The sequence below is a fragment of the Haliotis asinina genome, chromosome 8, assembly GCF_037392515.1.
Source record: "Haliotis asinina isolate JCU_RB_2024 chromosome 8, JCU_Hal_asi_v2, whole genome shotgun sequence".
Classification (NCBI taxonomy): domain Eukaryota; kingdom Metazoa; phylum Mollusca; class Gastropoda; order Lepetellida; family Haliotidae; genus Haliotis; species Haliotis asinina.
The window spans coordinates 22,343,768-22,367,492 of record NC_090287.1 but is presented as its reverse complement, the minus strand read 5'-3'; the positions used below and the strand labels follow the sequence as shown (position 1 = coordinate 22,367,492).

The following is a 23,725-nucleotide window of genomic DNA, read 5'->3' as shown; positions in this document are numbered from 1 at the left end:
ATTGCATATGTCTACAGACATAAAACAGTTGCATGTGTGTCAAGATCAATGTCTTATCTGACATTATCTCTCATTGACATGCATAGTGATGTTTATAAAGTTACCCACAACCTTCTAAGAATTTTTGTAAAAGGTGTATATATTATAAACATTTCCATATTGTTTCCACTGTTCTTAAGGAAACTTTACTGGACTGAAGCCAACAGAATAATTAGTGTCAAGCCCTGGAACCTTTGTTGCTAACTCCTAACATAATAGTCCATGCATTTGAAGACTGGGGATCAATAGTCCACACTGTAAGCAATACTTCAGAGGAACCAGTTGAGGATCATCAGGATTTTACCACTGCTTAATGGACAAGGACTATTCCCACATGTATAGATATTGACAAAGGATGTAAATAATATGCAGTGTGAATCCCTTGGACCCAAGTAGACATGGTTGTTTGAATTTATTTCTGTATTTCTACCTCTGTTGTAGCTTTCATGTAGGTTTTAATTGATGTTGCTCTCGTGATTTCAATTCAAAATACTTTCCAATAATAGGAAATAGACAATACTTTATTACCTTAAAAGGAGTTTGTTATATAAATGTGTATACAAATGTTTGCCAAGGATTTGCAAATTCTTGCATAGGACAACCAAACTGTATATCTGAAACTTTAAAGAGCTAAAGAAATAGTAGACCTGGTTAAATGCCTGACACATGCTAAGAAGGGGTTGTCGATGGAAAGATTGTTGCCTGTAACCGTGATACGTTTCCTCTTTCACAGTCAATTTCACTCTCTCTCTGACTCACTCAGCTGGTTTTACGCAGCTTTTAGCAGTATTCAAGCAAAATCACAGTGGGGGACACCAGAAATGGCCTTCATACATTGCATCCTTTGTAGAATCAAATTCTGGTCTTCAGTGTGACAAGCAAATGCTTTAACCACTAAGCTACCCTAACTCCTAGAAACAGTATGAAATCCTATTATGTCAAGATGGTTGTACCTTGAAATGATGAAACACATGTTGAGCAGTTCTTCAATCCTTGATGTATGAGTGAAGCATGTCGGCTGACATTCTGTATCAAACTGCACTGATCCCCACCCTCCCAGCCTCTCTATGAACAGCTGTTTTCTGTATGTGGCCATTTACTCAATAGCCTACATCCACTGTGGACAACTTTCATCTATCCACTTAACAGGTTTAAAATAACATACTTGTTAAGCCTTGAACATGTTAAACAAAACATGCTGTTGTTCCAATTACCTTATCCTAACCTCGTTTGTGGTGCCTTCAGCTATATTTTATCCCTTATTTTTGTCAGTAACATAGAAAAGGACCTCTTTCACATATTTCAGGGTTTTGTTTGTGTTTTTCTTGGTGTGAATGGTTGTTGAACTCTCTGTCATTTTTTTCAACATGGCCAAGCAACTTTTCATGTTTCTAACATTAGATATGAAATAGATAAATGAAGCATAGTGGCAGGATATGCTCACGTTTCGCAAGCACCTGTTATAAGTAATCTTTTAAAAGGATCAGAATTGTGCAACCAAATCGACTCTCAGCATATGAATATGTAGAGTCTTTACTATTGTCTGTAGACGATTAATTAGCATCCAATAATTTTAATCTCAATATCAGTGTGTTGTTGTTGGTGTTGTATTTTTTGTTTTTGAATTTGAAACGCTTCATTGATATCAGTATATTTAGTTATGTTAATGTTCTCTGTTACATTCAAGAGGGCGATGGGGTAGCCTAATGGTTAAAGCGTTCGCTTGTCACGCCGAAGACCCGGGTTTGATTCCCCACATAGGTACAATGTGTTAAGCCCATTTTCTGGTGTCCTCCGCCGTGATATTGCTGGAATATAAGCTAAAAAGCGGCGTAAAACTAAACTCACTCACTCACTCACTCACTGTTACATTCAAGATTACATAATTATCTCCGTCAGCTTTCTTTCATTATGGTCACAAACACCCAAACTGTCCACGGCTCCACATTGTGCAATCAAGCTTAGGACTGGTCTTCAGCAAGATGGATGAGGTAGCGAACAGGATCAAATGGTCAGGCTTTGCTTTATTGGTTGACCAAGTATCCCAAATGCATAAATCAATGCTCATGGTGTTGATCATTGGATTGTCTGGACCATATTTTGTCACTGACTGCCACCATATATCTAGATTATAGCTGACAGCAAGTTTAAATGGCAACAAGCAAATAATTGTAATAGCTGCCTTTCTGTGGAATATGTGATGAATCACAGAATTATCTGATATCAAACTTATCAAGGGGAAAGGGTAACCCTTTTGTCAAGGATGCTCCTTTTGCAGATTTGCATTCCTAGACCACTTCAGAAACATACTGTCGCAAAAACAAAATACCTTTTTGCACGGATTATGTTTTTCGGTTAAAATGGCCACCAGTTTCATGGGTTTCATCAAATTGTTCCTTCCAGAATGAATGTCCAAGAGTGAGTTTAGATTTAGGCTACTTTTAGCAATATTCCAGCAATATCAGTTATCACAGTGGGAACACCAGAATGGGCTTCACACATTATACCCATGTTGGGAATTGAACAAAGGTCTTCAGTGTGGAAAGCAAATGCTTTAACCACTAGGCTACCCCAATGCTCCAATTGTTCAAGAGGTTCGAGAAGTGTCCAATGATTTGTTGTGATCTTGTAATGATGGTTGATGGCGAATTAACTGAAAGTCGCCTGATTATCTTCTTTCAACTCTTAGTTCCTGGAGCAAATGGGTTCACCAGAAATGCAAAGGTTGGCAACTATCAGCAATTGAGCCTTTCTTTCATTGTTCATTTAATAGAAAAACTGGTGTGTGCAGCAGTTTTACATGCAGACAGCATGTCACTCAGAATAGCAAGAAAGCTCTTAATGCTTAAATAGAATTGACATAGACTAAAAAATGTATTGAAAACTAAACTTCTTTTATGTCTTCTGTCAAATGAGGATTGTTCTAATTCTTATGCATCATGTTTTATTGAATTAAACATGCCTTTGAGGCAAGACCCAACTCTGATAACACACATTGGTTTGATATCCAAAATATGTTTCTGGTGTATTTTGCAATAAATTTTAACTCATATTATGCTTAGAATGTAACAGAGTTACATGAAACAGAGTTAATGTTTTATTATTATGCATTATTAGCCTGAATATAGTCCTTTGGCTAACTCTACTGGCACAAACATATTGCCTGACAAAAATTACACACTTAAGTAACAGTCTGCTCTTCTAATGTCTTTTTGTGAAGCCCATTTTCTGGTGTCCCCCGCTGTGATATTGCTGGAATATTGCTAAAAGCGGCGTACAACTTAACTCACTCACTTGCTCACTCTAATGTCTTTTTATCCCCCGGCATGTAATGGGGGGATATAGTCGACGCCTCGTCCGTCCATAATCATTTTGTTTCCGGAGCAGAACTCAGAAACCGTTCAATATTTTTAGACCAAACTTGATAGATATAATAATCTCAACCTATAGTTGTGCCTTTTGCTATTTCCAGAGTTTTGGCATTTTTAATTCTTTTTTGTCTTTCATGGAACATTTAGGTTTTAGTCTAATGGAGGGGTGGGCTTTGCTTTCCGGAGCAGAGCTCAAAAACCGTTCAAAAGTTCCTGCAAGACTTGGTAGATATATCAGTCAGAATCTAAAGTGGTGCCTTTTGCTATGTACAGGTTTTTGTGATTTATTATTTTCTCGGTTTCGATGGAAACATTTCGGACATAGTCTCAAAAGTGAGAGGTGTGTTTCGTTTCGAGCACATCTCAAAAACTTCTTAATATCTGTCAGCAAAACTTGGTAGATATGTGTGGCATATCCCAAAGTGGTGCCTTTTGCTCTTTACTGGTTTTTGTGATTTATTTTCTTGGTTCCCATGAAAATGTTAAAATTGAGGGATGGGCTTCGTGTTAAGTGGTGCCTTTTGGTATTTACAGGTTTTTGTGATATATTATTTTCTCGGTTTCAATGGAAACGTTTCAGACTTGGTCTCCAAATGGAGGGATGGGCTTCGTTTCTGGAGCAGAACTCAAAATCCATTCTTTATTTTTCTTCAAAACTTGGTCAATATACCAACCAGAAGCTAAGATTGTGCCTTTTGCTCTTTACAGGTTTTTGTGATTTTTTAGTTTCTCGGTTTCCATGGAATTGTTTCAGACTTTGTCTCAAAAGTGAGAGGTGTGTTTTGTTTCTGGAGCACATCTTTAAAAGTGCATAATGTCTGTCAGCAAAACTTGGTAGATATATGTGGCAGACCTCAACGTGGTGCCTTTTGCTATTTACAGGTTTTTGTGATTTATAATTTTCTGGCTTTCCATGGAAACGTTTCGGACATAGCCTCAAAAGTGAGAGGCATGTTTCATTTCCGGAGCAGAACTCAAAAACTTCTAAATATCTTTCAGCAAAATTTGGTAGATATATGAGACAGATCTTGAAGTGGCGCCTTTTGCTGTTTACAGATATATGGCATTTATATTTTTCATGACTTCCATGGAAATGATTCAAACTTAATCACAGAAAACATCAAGTAACTGTCAGATGATTTCTCCTTTCAAATATGTTGGGGGCAAGGGGGATATGTCATCTTCTGATGAATCTTGTAATAAAGAGGCTGTTGTGACAATGAAAAAATATATTACTGTTATGAGTGTTCGAGGAAATAGAGGTTATCATGCAAGTGTGTTTTGGGATGGTTAATAACCATCATTAGGAATAATCATTGTATTTAGCAAGCCTTAGTGAGCTAAATACAGTAATTATTCCTAATGCAGGATATTAACCATCCCAAAACACACAAGTTATCAACAAATCTTAGCTTACATTTAAAAAATAACAACAAATTCATGTGGAACTTCAGAAACTTTCAATTAACGTTTTGAACAACAAATACACATTATTGTTTTCATGACATTGTGCACCTGGGTTTCTATGCTGTCCTCTCACTAATACTGACAGTCAGTCGAGGAACAGATGTTGGTATCTTTGTAAGCCTATGAATTTCTATCTTCACTTTGTAATCTACTCCATCTATCATAACCAGGCATGACTTTCCTGTGATCAAAGCTCTGACAGTACCGTAACCACCACAGTCAATCTGGACATGTATACACGACCCTTGATACCATGTTTGTTAACAATGTGAAAGTAGTCCCTAAAATTTGCATATGACCTCTCTAATTTGCATCCAAATGACCCCAACGGATACGAAAAATATCCATTGGCTTTATGCTGCTGAGAACACCATCCATTGTATGATTAAGACTATTATCTTGTTACAGTTTTAACAGATTCACATTTCATTATTGATCATCAACATTATTTTCAAGATCACCACTTACTGCTCTTGCAAGCCGTTATCAGACAGGTAGATAAAGTTCTGAAAGTATCAGGTTGCCATCTCACTCACTCACTCACTCACTCACTCACTCACGCACGCACGCACGCACGCACGCACGCACGCACGCACGCACGCACGCACATTCCATTCACAGTTAAAAAATCATACACACACACACACTTACATAGTCTGAGATACTCCCTTCATCTGGTGGCCTCTATAGTGTTTCTGTTTGGTCTTTCAGTAGAAGTAACTTCATGTCTGTTGGCAAGCTGCCTCTATTCTCCTGGGACGATATTATGATCAACATCCTCTTGATCTAGGTTGGCGTCATGTACACCTGGATGTCTTATCCTCACATTGTTATATTAACACATTGCTGTGTCAACTATGCCCCTCACTACATCTGGACGGTGTGGCAAAACTGATAGGAGCACCTGCTACCTGTTAGTTGGAATTCCAAAGGTATTTTCATCTACCCTCCTTGCCCTTGACAACCTGTAGTTGGTCATCGTTGGGAAGTGGACCAGCAGAAGGGAAACCAATGGAATAATCCTTATGGCATTGCTTGAGTTCAGAATTGTTGATGATCTGGGCAGAAAACATATGCCTCAGGCCTCCCACGTCAGTCCACATGAATCTAATGTGCGATGACCAAGGAAGACAATCGAGAAGAAACCATTGTAGTTATGGTAAAGGGATCCTGATCTGATAGGTTTGGGCATAGTAACATGCTTTCCGTCATGGGCCCCAATGGCATGAGGCATGTTCCAACTGAGTTCAAAGTCTAAGCTCACTCCTCACCATTCCTCAGATGTAACAGGGCAGTAGATTCACCTCATCTTAGCTGAGTTCAGCTACTGCATGACACACATCAGACAGAAACTGTGAAATAGTGTACCTGGAGACTCTGAAATCATAAGAGAGGGTGGGGTACTTATCCTTATCCAAGGACACCAGGTGCCTGATGGTGACTGCCAACTTCAGTCCTAGGCTTTGATTTTCTAAGGTCTACTCTTAGGGCTAAGATAGTCGTAAGTGCCATACGTTAACGTTAACTTACGACTATCTTAGCGCTAAGAGAGATTAAAAAATCCAGGCCCTGGTTCAGAGGCTTTTCTGAAGAGTGAGTCAGATTTCTCCAGCATTGGGCCAAGTATGCTGAGTAGTTCCACAAACAGGTAATTGAAAAATAATGAGGTATGTTGAGGTCGCAACTCACGCATCAGGCTGTCATAGTGTCCAAACATTAATTTTTGCCCTTGAGCCAATCACACGCACCCAAAATGCTTGTAGTCTTCTCCTTCCCAATTTCAATATTCCGAGCAATTGTAATATCATTTGACTGTTGTTCAGAGGGAATTGATTGGATAACGTGTGAAAAGAATGGCTTCAGATTGCCATGGGACCATGTTCCAACATCTTCGAATCAGCAGTGATCAGATGTTTATCATCACTAGGGTAGCTTTGCATTGTATCATAGTCACATAAGGCATATGTTGATTGTATGTTCATCGTAGATCATGTGTAACTGCTTACATCTGGGGGTAGTTTTCCAGGATTGAGCCCACTCAAGCGTGGAAACTCAGATCAGCATAGACCTGGATGGTTGCTGCGCAGTGGGATAGAGGTATTAGGGTATTTGTACAGCAGCCGTGAGTCAGGAAAAATCAAAAGCTATGACACATGGTGATTATTTCTAGCACGTGTTAAATTTCACCACTTCCTAAATGTCATTGTGTATTCATTATCAGAATATGCTAAACACTAACATTGCAAGCTCAGAGTTCACAATTAATTTCATGTCCATTAGATATCAGCATGTAAACACCAAGTATCTAAGAAGGGGCTAAATGAACTGTACACAGATAAAGACCATCAAAACAATGGTTTCCATAGTCACAAGAAATTCCTGCTATAAATCCATTGTATGACAATTTCCTAAGCTGTTTGTATGCATAATAACAGGGTTTAATGTTCAGTTATCTTAAAGCACACAGTGAACACTCGAAATGGAATGGCGTTTATGCACATCATAAAAATGGGAAGTGCACTTTTATTGAAATGTGCAGTATAAATAGATCTGTTATATTCATTTCTTATACTTTCATCATTTTAACTATACCATAGAATACTGCATTCACAGTTCAGCTTTCTGCCAGTTTACATCACCAACGTGTATAAAGTCAGTGGCTTTGAATATGACTCACCTGAAACATATTATGAGCATTTTTGATGAAATTGTCAAGTACCTCTGATTCTGATTCCTTTCATTTTGGTACCATTGGACACGGCATGGATTGGCATCTGTGTGGATGGGGAATAGCCTAGTGGTTAAGGTGTTTGCTTTGCACACTGAAGACGCGGGTTCAAGTCCCCACATGGCTAACATGTGTGAGGTCCATTTCTACTGTTAACAAATTTCACATGTTGGCTAAATAAGCATTCTTTGTTACTGCCAGGAGACAATTGCTTCTTGTGCCTGTTTTGTTATGTGAAATATGTTTTGAAATACCACTGACATAACTATGAGATAACTTGTAGAGGTAAATTTTGCCAGGATGGATGCTACTAGTATACTCATGGTGGCAGTCAACTTGTTAATTTCTAGCAAATATATATAAATGATCCTCTTGTCGGAACAACTGGTCAAGATGTTTTCATAGAGTCGCTGTCCTGCCCCCCATGTCAAAGGCCTGGAAAACAAGGACAGTGGGTAATAACAGCACCGCTCCCCAGCTCCCTTATTATGACTACAACATACTGGAGAGCAGCGACCAGTCAAATTGCATACTTGTTGCACTCAACTCCCTGGGGAGAATCCACATTAATGATACCAGTGAGTGAAGGTTGGGATTGGGCATTCTGTTGCTGATTGCTGCAAAACATTGATACCCATTGTAAGAGTGTTTTTCTGGTAAATTTGGCAAATACAGTCCCATGGGATGACTTCAGTGCCTGAGTTTTGTGGCACATGAACTACAATCTGTATGAGTATTCCCCAAAGGGTGGCTGTTATTGTACAAGCTGTAGACAAACCTGTGGAACTGCTTCATGTGTGGGAGTCTGTGCCTGCTAGGAAACGGCGGCACTCTATTGTAATGACAATAATTACTATGTCCAATTGATTCTGAATGAGACCTGCTTTGACATGGGATTAATGTACTCTGTTATTGATTGTCTTTATGGATTTCAAGTAGGTACTTCACAGAATTAACATTAAATGGTAATTCATCTAAAATTTGTGCCAAGATAATTTTGTGAATCTGGTAAAAAGTTTGGGTTTTTTGAATGTTCGACATGCAAGGATTGATTGATATGTTGTAAGCCTTACATTGTGTACATTGAAGGAACTGCCTAATGTTTTAGTTAAATATTTGTGGTGCATCCACACAAACCTCAGCAACTTGTTAAAATGACTCGGCAGTTGAGTAGTCTATTGTTTAAAGCATCCACTCAGCACATTGGGCACATGATGTAAAGCCCATTTCTGGTGTCCCTCACGATGGTCCTGAGGTATTGCTAAAAGCGGTGTAATATGATACTCACTCACTCACTCACTCACTCACTCACTCACTCACTCACTCACTCACTCACTCACTCACTCACTCACTCACTCACTCACTCACTCACCCACTCACTCACCCACTCACTCACTCACTCACTCACTCACTCACTCTAAACATGCCACACGAAGCAGTTAATGAGAAATTACTGAGCAAGTTGTTCTGCTTTGACTGAGTTCAGTTTTACACCATTATTGGTAATAATTCCAGCAACATCACTGCAGGGGACACCATACAGAAGCAAGAGCAGCTTTAGGTAGTGAGCGAGTGAGTTTGGTATGATGCTTCTTTTAGCAATATCACGGTGGAAGACACCAGAAATTCGCTTCACACATGGTACTCATGTGGGGATATAAACCCGGGACTTTGGTGTGACAATTTTGCTATGATGTGTTTGTTACACAAGCAGGGGTATACACAACTGAACATTTTGAACATCAGAAATAGACTAGACACTTTCACATAGTAGCCTGCTTTTATATGTGTTTTCAAGGTTAGACTTGTTCCAAGTGATCTGTGTCTGTTGGAGACGACACAGTGGATGAGATCCTCAGATTTAGTCACTTGTACCATTACATGTCTTTGTGCAGGTGGCTTGACTCTTGTGGTTTAGCTACCTCACCACCTCGCTATGTCTAAACATGAATGAACACAGAGCATGCAAGGCTCAAATACACATATCTCACAGCGTGGTCTGCCGTGATGTTGCGTTTTCATATTGTGTTGGATGTGAAATGAACACCACACAAACAGAAAGCTGGTTGTGAATGGTTGAATAATGTTCATTGTAATAGTTTACTTTATAATCTGGTTTTCTGAAAGGCCACCCAACTGTACTTCAATTACTTGAACTGTATAATCAAATATGTCTGTCTTTGGATAATAAGGAAATATCTTGTATGGTGTTTGGTGATCTTTCCAAAGGCTTTTATCATGTCTGGCATAAGGGACTTATGTGTAAATTGGAACAAACGAAACATGGTTATCAAGTTATGTAGGCAACCTGTCTTTGTAAATGGAGCATTATCCAAGGCAATATATTTGGCAGTTGGTGTTCCCCAAGGATCAGTATTTGGTCCATTTCTTTTTATTGTTTTCATAAAAGACATTGCTGATGAACTAAATTGTTTGACAAGGCTGTTTACTGATGATACATCACTTGGATTTGCATCAACTGATCATAGACTACTTGAGTCTACTAACCCCCGCTTGAAATGTATTCTATTTATTATGAATATTTCTGGGAGTTAGGGTTTAGGTTTAGGATTTAGATTTAGCATTATGTTAGGTTTAGATTTAGCATTATGTTAGGTTTAGGGTTAGCATTAGGTTACACTTTCTACCAAAACACATCAATTCTTAAACATTGAATGATAAAAGAAACCGGGGTTATTGCCGGAAATCTTTTGCTAAGAAGATAAGCTCCATGCATGAATTGAAATTCTTACTAAGTAGGCAAATTTTTTTAATCAGACCACATTTTTAATATGCCTGTAAGGTTTGAGATGGGTGTTATTCTGAACAATCATCAGATTAGGACAACTACAACTAGAAGCAGCCCTTATTGTTTATGGTTTACTGAAATATACACCACTTAAATATCTCTACTTGAAACTGGGTTGGAAAAATTGGTAATGCACCTTCGTATCTGATGGATTTACTTCCTCACACTGTTTGTGACTCTACAACTTACGAACTTACTGACTCTCAAACTTTGGTAAAACAATCATAGAGACGTAAACACTCATGTCAATATTTTATGGACAGGTGTCCCCAAAGAAAATATTATTCATACTCATTTAAGATATCATATAAGTGAATTGAATTATGATTTATTTAATGTTGGCATTAGTTCAGATTCAAAATGTGAGTGAGTGAGTTTAGTGTTACTGCACACTCAGCAATATTCCAGCTATATGGCAGCGGTCTGTAAATAATCGAGTCTGGACCAGACAATCAAGTGATCAACAACATGAGCATTGATCTGCGCAATTGGGAACTGATGACATGTGTCAACCAAGTCAGCGAGCCTGACCACCCGATCCCGTTAGTCGCCTCTTATTCAAAATGTGAATGGTAATTTGTTTGAAAATGTTTATCACTTCATGCTTGAGTGTTTCCTATGTAATGAACACAAAAATTGTTTGACCTCTTAATATATGTACATGATGATGATTTGAATTTAGGTTTACTATTAAGTGGTAGAAAGAGCTTTTCATATACAAATCATGTAACATTTAAATCAGTTCAGAAGTACACATCAAATAGCAAGCATTTTTCTAGAATGCTGTAAATATTTTCATATATGTAAATAAATATCTCGGTACATAGGCTTGTACCATTTCGGTACTGTTTCTTTCTATATTGCAAGTATATTGTATATCTATCATGCTGTAAATAATCAGGAGATCATTACCAAAGTTTGATAACTTGTTCTTAATCCCTTTCTTCACTGAATACAATTTGTTTAAATCAGTGGTTGAACATTTTGATCGCAGAAATCAAGTCACTAACTTCTGAATTTCATGATTCAGTGTTAGCCCTAAGCATAAGAATTTAGGAGTCAACGTGACTCCTAGGTGTCATGAGTTAGGGAAGGACATGTTTTTTGGGAGTCAACTTCATTTTGGAACATTAATCAAAACATCAACAGTAATTGTTTAATAACGATAAAAAAAATGCAAGTTAAGGCAGGTCAGGTATTTAATCAGCAATGCGCAGTGAACTGGCAAACTCTGATACGTTCCAATTTTGCTCATGTAGGCTCTGCTAGCATGATGAAAATCTCTGTCATTTGTAAAAAGTAGTACATGTATTACCAAACACATTGTCATGCATATACTGGTAATGCTGCATGTCTGTTGCTCATATTATCAATCACCGGATTGCCTGGTCCATACTTTATTATTGCTGGCCAAGCGTTATAAGTGAAAAGGAATGTACTTTTCTTGGATGTTTAGCAGCTGTGCACTGAGTTACTCATCGTTGATTGTCGCATAGTGTGGTGACATAACAGCTGATGACGTCATGTGTTGACGTAATGTTTGCAGCTGCGCGTGCCAGGATCCTGTTTATAAACAGATGTACATAGTATATGGATGCACAACAATTTAGTGGCTTGCGCTAAAAGTGATTATATTAGGTTGCCATGATACAACTGGCATTTTATTTCAGTAATAGTGAAGGGTTTTGACATACAACAGGACACATCTGCAATAAAGAATAGCTCAAACAATGAAATCATTGAGAAATGGGCTTTTTTTTCCAAATTGCAAATGAGATTTACAAGGTTATTTTGTCGAGTAATAGTTCCTAAGAGCCAATACCTTTCACCGACTCTTTGCTGACAAATTGAGTGATAAGTCAGCTATTGTCAGTGTTTCTTGTCGTTTTTCCAGGATTCTCTGTACGGCTATAAACCAGGGAAAACTGCAAGAACTTGTTAAGCCCTGTCAATTAATCTCACTGATATCTCATTGAAACCTGGGCAGGATCACATCCCCACTTTAGAATGCAGTGTAAGCCTCCTTCAGTGGACTTTAGAGTCATGTGACAAATAATTCATTCACACTACAACATGTTCAGAATGTAGCTGTGTAAGCTGATTATCAGTTTTAAATTCCTTGATATTCATTAATAATCGTGAGTAAAGAGTTTGGAGAGATGGGATGTAAGGAAATCATTGTGTGAATAGTGGAGCAGTTTAAAGATTATGGCTGATTTTAACGACATTTTACCCTGTTTCTACATGGCTGCTATATTGTATAAGCCACTTAATTAATTCAGTCACTGTAGGAGGCGACTAACGGGTTCGGGTGGTCAGGCTCGCTGACTTGGTTGGCACATGTCATCGGCTCCCAATTGCACAGATCGATGCTCATGTTGCTGATCACTTGATTGTCTGGTCCAGACTCGATTATTTACAGACTGCCGCCATATAGCTGGAATATTGCCGAGTGCAGTGTAAAACTAAACTCACTCACTCACTCACTAATTCAGTCACTGGGATTGGTAGTTGAAAGTGTACGTTTGGATATACTGTTCTTCTTGTATGCTTTATTAATACTATAACAGGCCTAATAGCGAGAAAAGCATGTATCTCACGCCACAGATTGATTCATTTCTATACTACAAACAATGCTTTTCACCTTATTTCTTGACAGTCAGCTGAAAGCGTTACTGCAATGCTTTTGATAAAAGAAGTCCAGTTTTTTTGTTGGTAGCAAATGAGTGAAAGTGAGCAAAAATTGTTAAATGCATCATCGGCAATTTTGCAGCTATTTGTGGCTCGTTGTAGCACTGCTTATCATGTTTTATGAAACAAGACATGATGTAACCATGGCAGCTTTGTATGTGTACTGAATAAAACAAAATACACCATTCCAATAAACACATTTTAAAACAGTATTTTTTCAGAAGTATTCACATATTTACCCCAATAGAGATGAATAAAAATATTTTTGATGTCATCATAATTGACATTAGTAGCGGCCATGTTGCATGGATAGCTTGGCTTCTGATGGTGTTCTGGAAATCCATGTCTGTTTAAACCCCAGCTTTACAAAGATTCTTTGAATTGTTTGTAAGTTTGATAGCTTTGGATTAGGGCTTCAAAAGGCTCTGACATTTCTTCTTCACCTGGGTCTGTTCTACCTTCATGTTGACAAGAGATGATTGGATATTCTAGTGTCTTAAGAGTTTGCTCATCACGCCAAAGACCTGGGTTCAATTCTCCACGTGTGAAACCTATTCCTGGTGTCCTCCACCTTAATGTTGTTGTAATACTGTTGTTCTCACTCACTAACACACTCACTCACTCACGTTGACACTTTGTGATGCAACTAAAACACAGTTTTTGCTGATTTAATTCATTGGATACTTCCATCTGATTATTACTCTCAATTGTGCATTTGCTTTATGAGTGAGTGAGTTAGGTTTTACATCCCTTTTAGCAATATTCCAGCAATATAATAACAGGGGACACCAGAAATTGGCTTCACACATTGTACCCTTATGGGGAATCTGACAAGGTTCTACGGCATGATGAACTTGTTACTAACCAGATGCACCGGTACTGTTGCACGTTTTCTCAAATAGTTTCAGACCTTTCTCAATGATTAATTCATGTATTTTCAGATTCCCCTTTCCGCATCAGCTTGCATGAGTTTGGAAAGAAAAATGCTAGTTCTGATGATGAGCAGTCTTGTGTACTGTTAGATCAGATCCCCCACAATAACAAGGCTACAGTCACAGACCACTGCAAGGTATTGTCTGTCTCAGCAGTTTTAAAACATTAAATTTGAATTTGCTTATTTAAAACTTCTGAATAACTAAGAAGAAAGTAAGATACTTTATATGTAATGACTTCTTTATCATGTATGATACATAGATTTTCATATACAGAGTGACTCTTGCTTCATTCTCTCTTGACAGTGATATTAAAATCTATTCGGAAATGTCGCTTCCTATGTAATAAAGAAGTTGTTATCCATAAAGTAGCTTTCTTATTACTCACCAACTTTTAAAATGCCAAACAGATCCTAAATCAGCATTTTTAAAGCAATGTTTAAACTTTAGAAAGGTTTTATATGAGTTTTCATTGTCAGGATTTAATTTCAGTACTGGCTGACTTCAATGACAGAGTGTGACATGTTTTGTGCATTTTGTATGGTCATGCTGTGTGTGTGATGGGAGACTGGCACAGGCCCTACATACATCGCATTTCAGTCATTCAAGCAATTATCTTCCATTTCTCTGCGATAACTGATCCTAAAATTGGACAAATTAGTTTTGTAGTGAGCGTCAGCGCATGACAAGCTTCGGTTTTCAAACTGCCTTATATGGGTTCCATGTCTGATGGAATTGATTGTTCAACAGCTTCTTGAGCTATCTGATTTCCTGTTAGTACTGTATTTGTAACATGGATGATTAAAACCCTCGGCAATTAGCCGACTCGATTTCTTTTCCCTGCTGTATAACCTCATCATACCCCTATTCTTAGTAATTAGGAAGCTCCTGCCTGACGACCTATTGTTTTACAAGCAATTTCCGTTCCAGTTATTAATAACCTTTCTTTGGAATCTGCATTTGGACCTGAAGGAGAAATGACAGGAAGAATGATTGCAAATGACATATGTGTAGCTAGATATATTGAATGAAAAATGGTAATCTTGTCATATATTTGTTTCTGATTGATTTGTCTCACCGACCATGTGCTCATTTTTGCATCAGTTTATATTAAGCTGTACTTTTAAATGATGGTGGTAGTACTAATGAAGTCTGAGAGCCAAGGTAACAGCCCAGGTATAATTTATGGAGTCTAACACTTTATACATTATTGATGTATAGTATGGATTAGGATTATTTTTTTTGTCCCATTTAATATTTGCATTGAGAGGTGAGCTCATTTCATCTTATAAAAGAGTGGTGGGGTTCCCTAGTCATTTAAATGTTCACTCATCACTGAAGATCCAGGTTTTATTCCCCACACGAGTATAACATATGAAGTCCATTTTTGGTAACAACCACTGTGGAATCTTACTGGAATATTTCTAAAGGCACCATAACACTGAACTCACTCACTCATTCACTCACTCACTCACTCAACTTACTCACCCACCCACTTACTCACTCACTCACTCATGATTTTGACTTTTATCTTTTCGAATGTTAATAGGACCCCTGTTAAATATAACTGCATAAAATTTCTTTACATTTGGTGACATTCGATTTACTTGATTGCATTACTTGGAAAAGCGGATATGATTGTCCAAATGGAATTCAAATACACTGCATCTGTCTGTTAAATTGCCCTAAAGGTGACATGGTTAAGCACTCTGAAAGTACTGCAGCACACAAAAAAGAACAAGTTATTTCTCTTCACAGTTTAAGGTTTCTGTTTGGTTTGGTTTTTGTACAGTGTTTCTACATAGCAATCAATACACTGCTATTATGTTTCTAGGCAAATGACTACCCAGTTGGCCATTGTGACAGAAGCAAGTACTCCATCACAGTCAAGATTCCTGACATTCAGTGCGAGAAATGTTTCCTGCGACTTGCATTTACAGTTATAGACAAACAACGTAAGTTCCCATGAAGAGCTATCTCACATTTCCTTGACTCCATTTATTTCCAGTCAGTTTCAAGTTTGAGGACCCGTGAAGGTCCCGGGTGGAATAGGGCTTCAGCAACCCATGCCTTCCATAAAAGGCGACTGCTTGTCGTAAGAGTCGACTAACAAGATCGGGTGGTCAGGCTTGACTTGGTTGACACGTCATCGATTCCCAATTGTGCAGGTTGATGCTCATGCTGTTGATCACTGGATTGTCTGGTCCAGACTTGAATATTTACAAACTACCACCATTTAGCTTGAATATTGCTGCGTGTGACGTAACATTTAACTCACTCACTCACTATACGTTTAAGTGTACAGTCTACCCCTATTCAAGAACTATTATAATACTATCTAAATGGAATTTCTTCACTTTGTCTAGTATTGAAATGCTTTGTAGTTTGTACCAGGAAACTGTTTGAGTAGTACTCCTATATAACCTTGAGATGATGATTGTGCTCTGCCGCTACTCTGAACGGGGCACTACTGGTATGTATTCAGCAGCGGCTCTTCGTACATGGAAACATTCTTCCTGATTTTTGTTAGTGTCTCATGAAATGTTTTAAGGTCACCATGACACTTTGCCCTTTTGTCAAGGTTATGTGAACATGAAATCTCATAAAATCTTGCCCCCAATTTTAGCCTCCCAACTGAAGAATATTTTTGCCATTTCTGACAAATCTGATGTCAGGAATTAACAGGTATGACGGAAGGGTAGGGTAATAGCATTTGGGGTACCTGGGTAAAAACTTCAAGCCGTTCCAGCCCCATTACACACTGATACTGACAGTGGATATGTGCATCTGCATCTAAACATTCAAATCTACTATAGTCCCGAAATATCGTCAGAGTTAAGAGAAGATTTTGAGAAGTGACCATGAATAAAAACTACATGACACTAGAAGTCATCTTCTGTGACCGAACTATGAAAATAGTAAATATTTTATATGACATTCCTCTTGAGTAGAAAACACTTGTTATGCTTGAATGTATTTAGAATAAAACTTAAATAGAACGTAGATAATAGCTTTGAGTGTCTCGGCAAAGTCTTGTAAGTGCTTCTATATTATTAAGGATTCCAATTCAACTTAGTCTGAAACACAAGCTCTGATTGGTCAATACTATAAATTTCCAATTTGTAATATACAATGTTTGCGTTTACGAAGACACCAGCATTTTTCACATATAAAACTAATAAAAAACACAAATGAATATTTTGCGTGCATGTTTTGGACACATAGATTCTGGTCTACTTAATGTTAAAAAGTACCTGCAACATATGAAAAAAAACCCAATAAATTTTGAAATGATTCAGGATTGTAATGAAATTTCATGTGCAAAAGATTTTGATTGTTTATGATTTTATTTGTGGAGTAGTACATAGAGAGAGCGCGGGAATAGTACATTGAGAGAGTGCTGGAATAGTACATTGAGAGATTACTCGAATGGTACTTTGAGAGAGTACTGGAGTAGTACATTGAGAGAGTGCTGGAATAGTACATTGAGAGAGTACTGGAATGGAATAGTACATTGAGAGAGTGCTGGAATAGTACATTGAGAGAGTGCTGGAATAGTACTAGAATGGTACATTGAGAAAGTACTGGAATAGTACATTGAGAGAGTACTGGAATAGTACATTAGATTAAGGGGGAACAGGAATGGTACATTGAGAGAGTACTGGAATAGTACATTGAGAGAGTGCTGGAATAGTACATTGAGAGAGTGCTGGAATAGTACATTGAGAGAGTGCTGGAATAGTACATTGAGAGAGTACTGGAGTAGTACATTGAGAGAGTACTGGAGTAGTACATTGAGAGAGTACTGGAATAGTACATTATATTAAGGGAGAACTGGAATGGTACATTGAGAGAGTACTGGAATAGTACATTGAGAGAGTACTGGAATAGTACATTGAGAGAGTACTGGAATAGTACATTGAGAGAGTACTGGAATAGTACATTGAGAGAGTACTGGAATAGTACATTATATTAAGGGAGAACTGGAATGGTACATTGAGAGAGTACTGGAATAGATATATGCACAGACTGAAGCCTCATGAGCCCTTTTCAGGCACAAATTGGATGTTATTAAACATATTGAAAAGAGGGTGAACACAATGAACTCCAATAACATTCATATGACCCATGACTCGACCGTAGCCAACTATTTTAAAACCTTTAAACATTGTTTGTTCAAATTGGTGACGACATGTAACAAACAACATGTCATGGAATGAAGTGTTTCTGCAATGTGGGAGATACCAAACTGATAGATTTCCAACACATATAACTTTTAGCAACACCTCAATATTCTCCAGGTTGTTTGTTTTGATAAATCTCCACTATATCCTTAATGCATCTACGGCTTGACGTGATTTTATTACCTCCCTTGGCTGGCCTTTTTTTAAATAAGTTATTTCACACCACAGAATATCTATGTAAACCAGAATTTGATATGCAAGAAAACTATTTAATGTACTTGACATTTTGTAACACTGTAATTCTGTGACATTTGTTGAGATACAGATAAGATAAAAATAATGCTGGAAACAAGAGTGTTGGAAAGGCCGCATAGGCCAATTCATATGTCTGGGAACACAAAGTTAATAGTGACACTCCACAGCAAATCTCTGGTATCAGGGATATGTGATATCTTGAATGCTTCATTTATTTCCGGAACAGTAATTTTAACTTGTATACAAATGCCAAGCCCTCTTTCGTAATGTTTGAGAAATGATGCACAAAAAGCTGTAGTATTTATGATAAACATTAATCTTATATTTTTCTACACATTACCGTAAACAATGTTTTGATTTATCTTGCCTTCTGAAGATTAGATTTGCATCTCAGAGCTATGACTTGTGTCTTTCAGAGAATATGTTTGCTTTGTTGACCTGCATCCCTTGAGATTTTCTTTCACTGACTTATATCCCCTCTGTTTTCGTCCCCAGACTTATATCAAGTCTGTTTTTCTCTTCTGACTTGCATCATTTCCGTTTTCCTCCTCTGACCTGCATCACCTCTGTTTTTATCCCCTGACTTAAATCACTTCCGTTTTCCTCCCCTTACTTACATCACCTCCATTTTCCTCCCCAGAGCTGCATCCACAGCAAGCCTTGTATATTTGTAACTTTATCAACTCGGCAAGCCTGGAGTATTTGTAACTTTATGAACTGTTGATATAATTCATAGCAGTAGTCACGTGGATGAGATTGTCTGTGTAGTACTTGTGTCCACAACAACCCCTTCAGTCTTACTGCTGATGCCGTCACTGTTCCTGAGTCAGTATACTGGTAACTACAATATTGACGGGTAAGACAAACAGAAACAAGACATGTCAGATCTTCTTATCTACCTCAGGCTCTGTAATATGTAAGGTACTGTTTTTCATCTTATGAAGTAGCTATTTTGGTCCATGTTTGACATTTTCCAGGATTGGCATGATTCTGTTGCAGACCATTTGTTATGTTGCCTTAAACTGTTTAAGTAAATAGGTATCCATTTCACATATGATTGAATGATATCCATATTGGAAAAGACGAATATGGTTATAGACCAACAGTTATCATATCAATGACACAATCAGTGGAAGTATAATGTATGAGATTACCTTTGTCTACATTATGTATATTGAACAGATTGTGTTTCAGAAGATTGTGTGTATTCAGTTTTGTGGTATTAGTCAGAAATTTGATAGTTTAATTTTGAAGGAAAGTGGAAACTCAAGTGTGACAGTGATGGCAAGTGCTGTGTTTTCTGTCATCACTGAGGCTGCAAGCAGATTCTTATTAAAGGTACAGAAGAACTTTGAGACAGGATGATATTGAAAAAACATCTGTTAACTTTTGATTTCTCATTGAAAAGATTCAGAAAGGACTTTGATACGTTTTTCAGTGCTTTTTCTAGTAAAGAGAAAATCTTAACATGAAAACTCTCAAAGACTCTTCTTAGAAACATCAAGGTCCAGAAATCTGAAACTTGAATATAATTTCTGAAATGATTTGTGAAATGCCCATTTTAACTTGTCAAGTAAACGTTCAAACTTTGAATATCTCTTCAGTCATATTTTCTGAAGTCATGGAGTTGGATCTTTATAAGACCATATAGTGGATGGGGTTTGATCATGGCATTAAACAAAATTTATTGTTTTGGCATTACATGCCGGGGGGATATAGTCGATGCATCGTCTGTCTGTCTGTCTGTCTGTCTGTCTGTCTGTCTGTTCGTAATCATTTTGTTTCCAGAGCAGAACTCAGAAACTGTTCAATATTTTTAGACCAAACTTGATAGATATAGTAACCTCAGTCTCTGGTTGTGCCTTTTGCTGTTTACAGATTTTTAGCATTTTTATTTTTTGTTTGTTTTTCCATGGAACATTTTGGTGTCATTCTTATGGTGGGGTGGGCTTCGTTTCCGGAGCAGAACTCAAAAACTGTTCAATATTTTTCTGCAAAACTTGGTAGATATATCAGTCAGAAGCTGAAGTGGTGCCTTTTGCTACTTGCAGGTATTTGTGATTTATTATTTTCTCAGTTTCCATGGAAACGTTTTGGACATAGTCTCAAAATGGAGGGATGGGCTTTCCAGAGCAGAACTCAAAAACCGTTCAATATTTTTCTGCAAAACTTGGTAGATATATCAGTCTGAACCTAAAGTGGTGCCTTTTGCTATATACAGGTTTTTGTGTTTTATTATTTTCTTGGTTTCCATGGACACGTTTCGGACATATTTTCAGTAGTGAGAGGTGTGTTTTGTTTCCGGAGCAGAACTCAAAAACCATTCAATATTTTTCTGCAAAACTTGGTAGATATATCAGTCAGAAGCTGAAGTGGTGCCTTTTGCTATGTACATGATCTTGTGATGTTTTATTTTCTTGGTTTCCATGGAAACGTTTCGGACTGGAGGGTGGACTTTGTTCCCAGAGCACAACTTGAAAATCATTTCATATCTTTCAACAGATCTTCGCAGATATATGAGGCAGATCTTGAAATTGTGACTTTGCTGGTTACAGATATATGGCATTTATAATTTTCATAAATTCCATGGAAACAATTCAAACTTAGTCTAAAAATACAATGAGTAACTCTCAGATGTCTTCTTCTGATGACTCTTATTATTTTTTTTGGTTTTTCCATGGAACATTTTGGTGTTAATCTGTCTAATGGTGGGATGGGCTTCGTTTCCAGAGCAGAACTAAAAAATGTTCAATATTTTTCTGTAAAACTTGGTAGATATGTGTGGCAGACCCCAAAGTGGTGCCTTTTGCTGTTTTCAGGTTTTTGTGATTTATTACTTTCTCAGTTTCCATGGAAATGTTTCAGACTTACTTTCAAAATGGTGGGATGGGCTTCATTTCCGGAGCATAACTCAAAAACGTTCAATATTTTTCTGCAAAACTTGTTACATACATCAGTCAGAACCTAAAGTGGTGCCTTTTGGTATTTATAGGTTTTTGTGATTTATTATTTTTTTGGTTTCCGTGGAAATGTTTTTCCATGGAATATTTTGGTGTTAGTCTTATGGTGGGGTGGGCTTCGTTTCTGGAGCAGAACTCAAAAACCATTGAATGTTTTTCTGCAAAACTTGGTAGATTTATATGTCTGAACCTAAAGTGGTGCCTTTTGGTATTTATAGGTTTTTGTGATTTATTATTTTCTTGGTTTCCGTGGAAATGTTTCAGACTTAGTCTAAAAAGTGAGAGGTGTGTTTCGTTTCTGGGGCAGAACTCAAAATCTTCTTAATATCTGTCAGTGTTACTTGGTAGATATATGTGGCAGACCCCAAAGTGGTGCCTTTTGGTAGTTACATGTTATTGTGATTTATTATTTTCTTGCTTTCCATGAAAACGTTTCAGACTCAAAATGGAGGGATGGGCTTCGTTTCCACAGCATAACTCAAAAACCGTTCAATATTTTTCTTCAAAACTTGGTAGATATATCAATCGGAACCTAAAGTGGTGCCTTTTGCTAGTTACAGGTTTCTGTTATTTATTATTTTATCGGTTTCCATGGAAATGTTTCAGACTTACTCTCAAAAGTGAGAGGTGTGTTCTGTTTCCAGAGCAGAACTCAAAAACTTCTTGATATCTGTCAGTGTTACTTGGTAGCAGAGTGGTGCCTTTTGCTATTTACAGGTTTTTATGGTGTATTATTTTCTCGGTTCCATGAACACGTTGCTGACTTCCGGAGCACAACTCGAAAACCATTTCATACCTTTCAAAAGATCTTGGCAGGTATACGAGACAAATCTTTAAATGGTGACTTTTTTGGATTACAGATATATAGCATTTATATTTTTCATGAATTCCATGGAAACATTCAGACTTGGTCTAAAAACACAATAAGTAACTGTCAGATGATTTGTCCTTTGTGATTTGTCCCCAAATATGTAGGGGGGATATGTCATCTTCTTGTTCAGTTGTGTACAAAATATAGCACTTTTTTCTAATCCATGGTCTTGAACCTGCAAAGGAGAGCTGTCTTTTACAGAATATGTAAAAATTAGAAGAGTTTCAAATTGACGTTTTGAATGTTTTTCTTCGATGTAACAATAGAATTTTTAAAAACATATAACAGCAGTGAATGTGATGCTTTTGAATTTTATAATGGTTTCTTTAAGCACATGTATTAAACTTTATGAGCTTTTTCTGGTTATGTTGCACAAATAAATGATTTGAGAAGATTAAGTTACATTGCTAGTTCTTTGGAGACCATTGAACACTTCTACATGTGATACTGGCCATGTGAAACAGTAAATTCACAGCCACAGTTTTCTGTCTTGTAAGATACAGGTTTCAGTAAGATTTTGCTTACTATGAGTGTCGATGAGGATACAAAGTGCTGACTTTCAGTGATTTGATTTCAGGTCAAGATCAAAGTAAAGGAGACACTAGCTATAGGAAACCTTTCATACGTGCTCAGGTTTTAGGGAAATATTTTTTTCTCGTTTAAATATTTTCGATGGGAAGTTAGTTCATTTTTATCTTATCCAGGGGTGATGGGGGACTAAGCCTAGTGGAAAAAAAACAATTGCTCATCACACTGAAGACCCAGGTTCAATTCCCCACATGGGTACAATGTATGAAGCTCATTTCAACTGCTGTTGAATGTGGATTCTTGCTGAAAGCTTTGTCACTCGCTCACTGTCTTATTCGTACCATGTAAATACATTTGGCTATCAACACAGGGACTATTTGATGATTGACTGTACTCAGTCTTAGTGTTAGCAGTGATTAGATTCTTTCAACTGAAGGTTCAGATTATATTTGATGTGCGTATAGTTGTTAAAGTTTGGTTTCCACTGTTTTGACATTGCTGACCTGTGAACTCCAATTTGTTGCGAAAGACTCACCAATTAATGCATAAAAAACTCCAAATTGTACAACTGAGAGTTGAAAGGACTTCAAAAAAATGTTAACCTTAGTAAATCCCTTTTACATTAAAAATAGCTGTCATGTCATTGATGGGACATTTATATGGGTGACAAGAAATGGGAAAATTGCCCTCATATAATTGCAGTTTCTTTTGGCACAGCTCACAGTCCCCATTTGACTGTCATTTTTCACTCACTTACCCAACTGACGCATGTCCTAAAGTGACTGAAATTTGTCCAACTCTGACACATAGAAGTGAAAAGGATTCCGTTAATATTCTGAGAGAAACATTAGTTTGGCAACTTGTGTATTCATAGGATTTTACTGTTGATG

The 23,725-nt window shown here is 37.4% G+C and overlaps 1 protein-coding gene across 1 annotated transcript in view; it reads left to right on the top strand.

Moving 5' to 3' along the window:
• LOC137294848 (uncharacterized) overlaps positions 1 to 23,725 on the top strand; it is a 93,732-nt gene that overhangs the window by 10,146 nt on the left and 59,861 nt on the right. The window contains exons 3-4 of the mRNA XM_067825975.1: positions 14,047 to 14,174; positions 15,872 to 15,992. Coding sequence (XP_067682076.1) covers positions 14,047 to 14,174; positions 15,872 to 15,992 — 249 coding nt within the window. The remainder of the gene's footprint in view (positions 1 to 14,046; positions 14,175 to 15,871; positions 15,993 to 23,725) is intronic.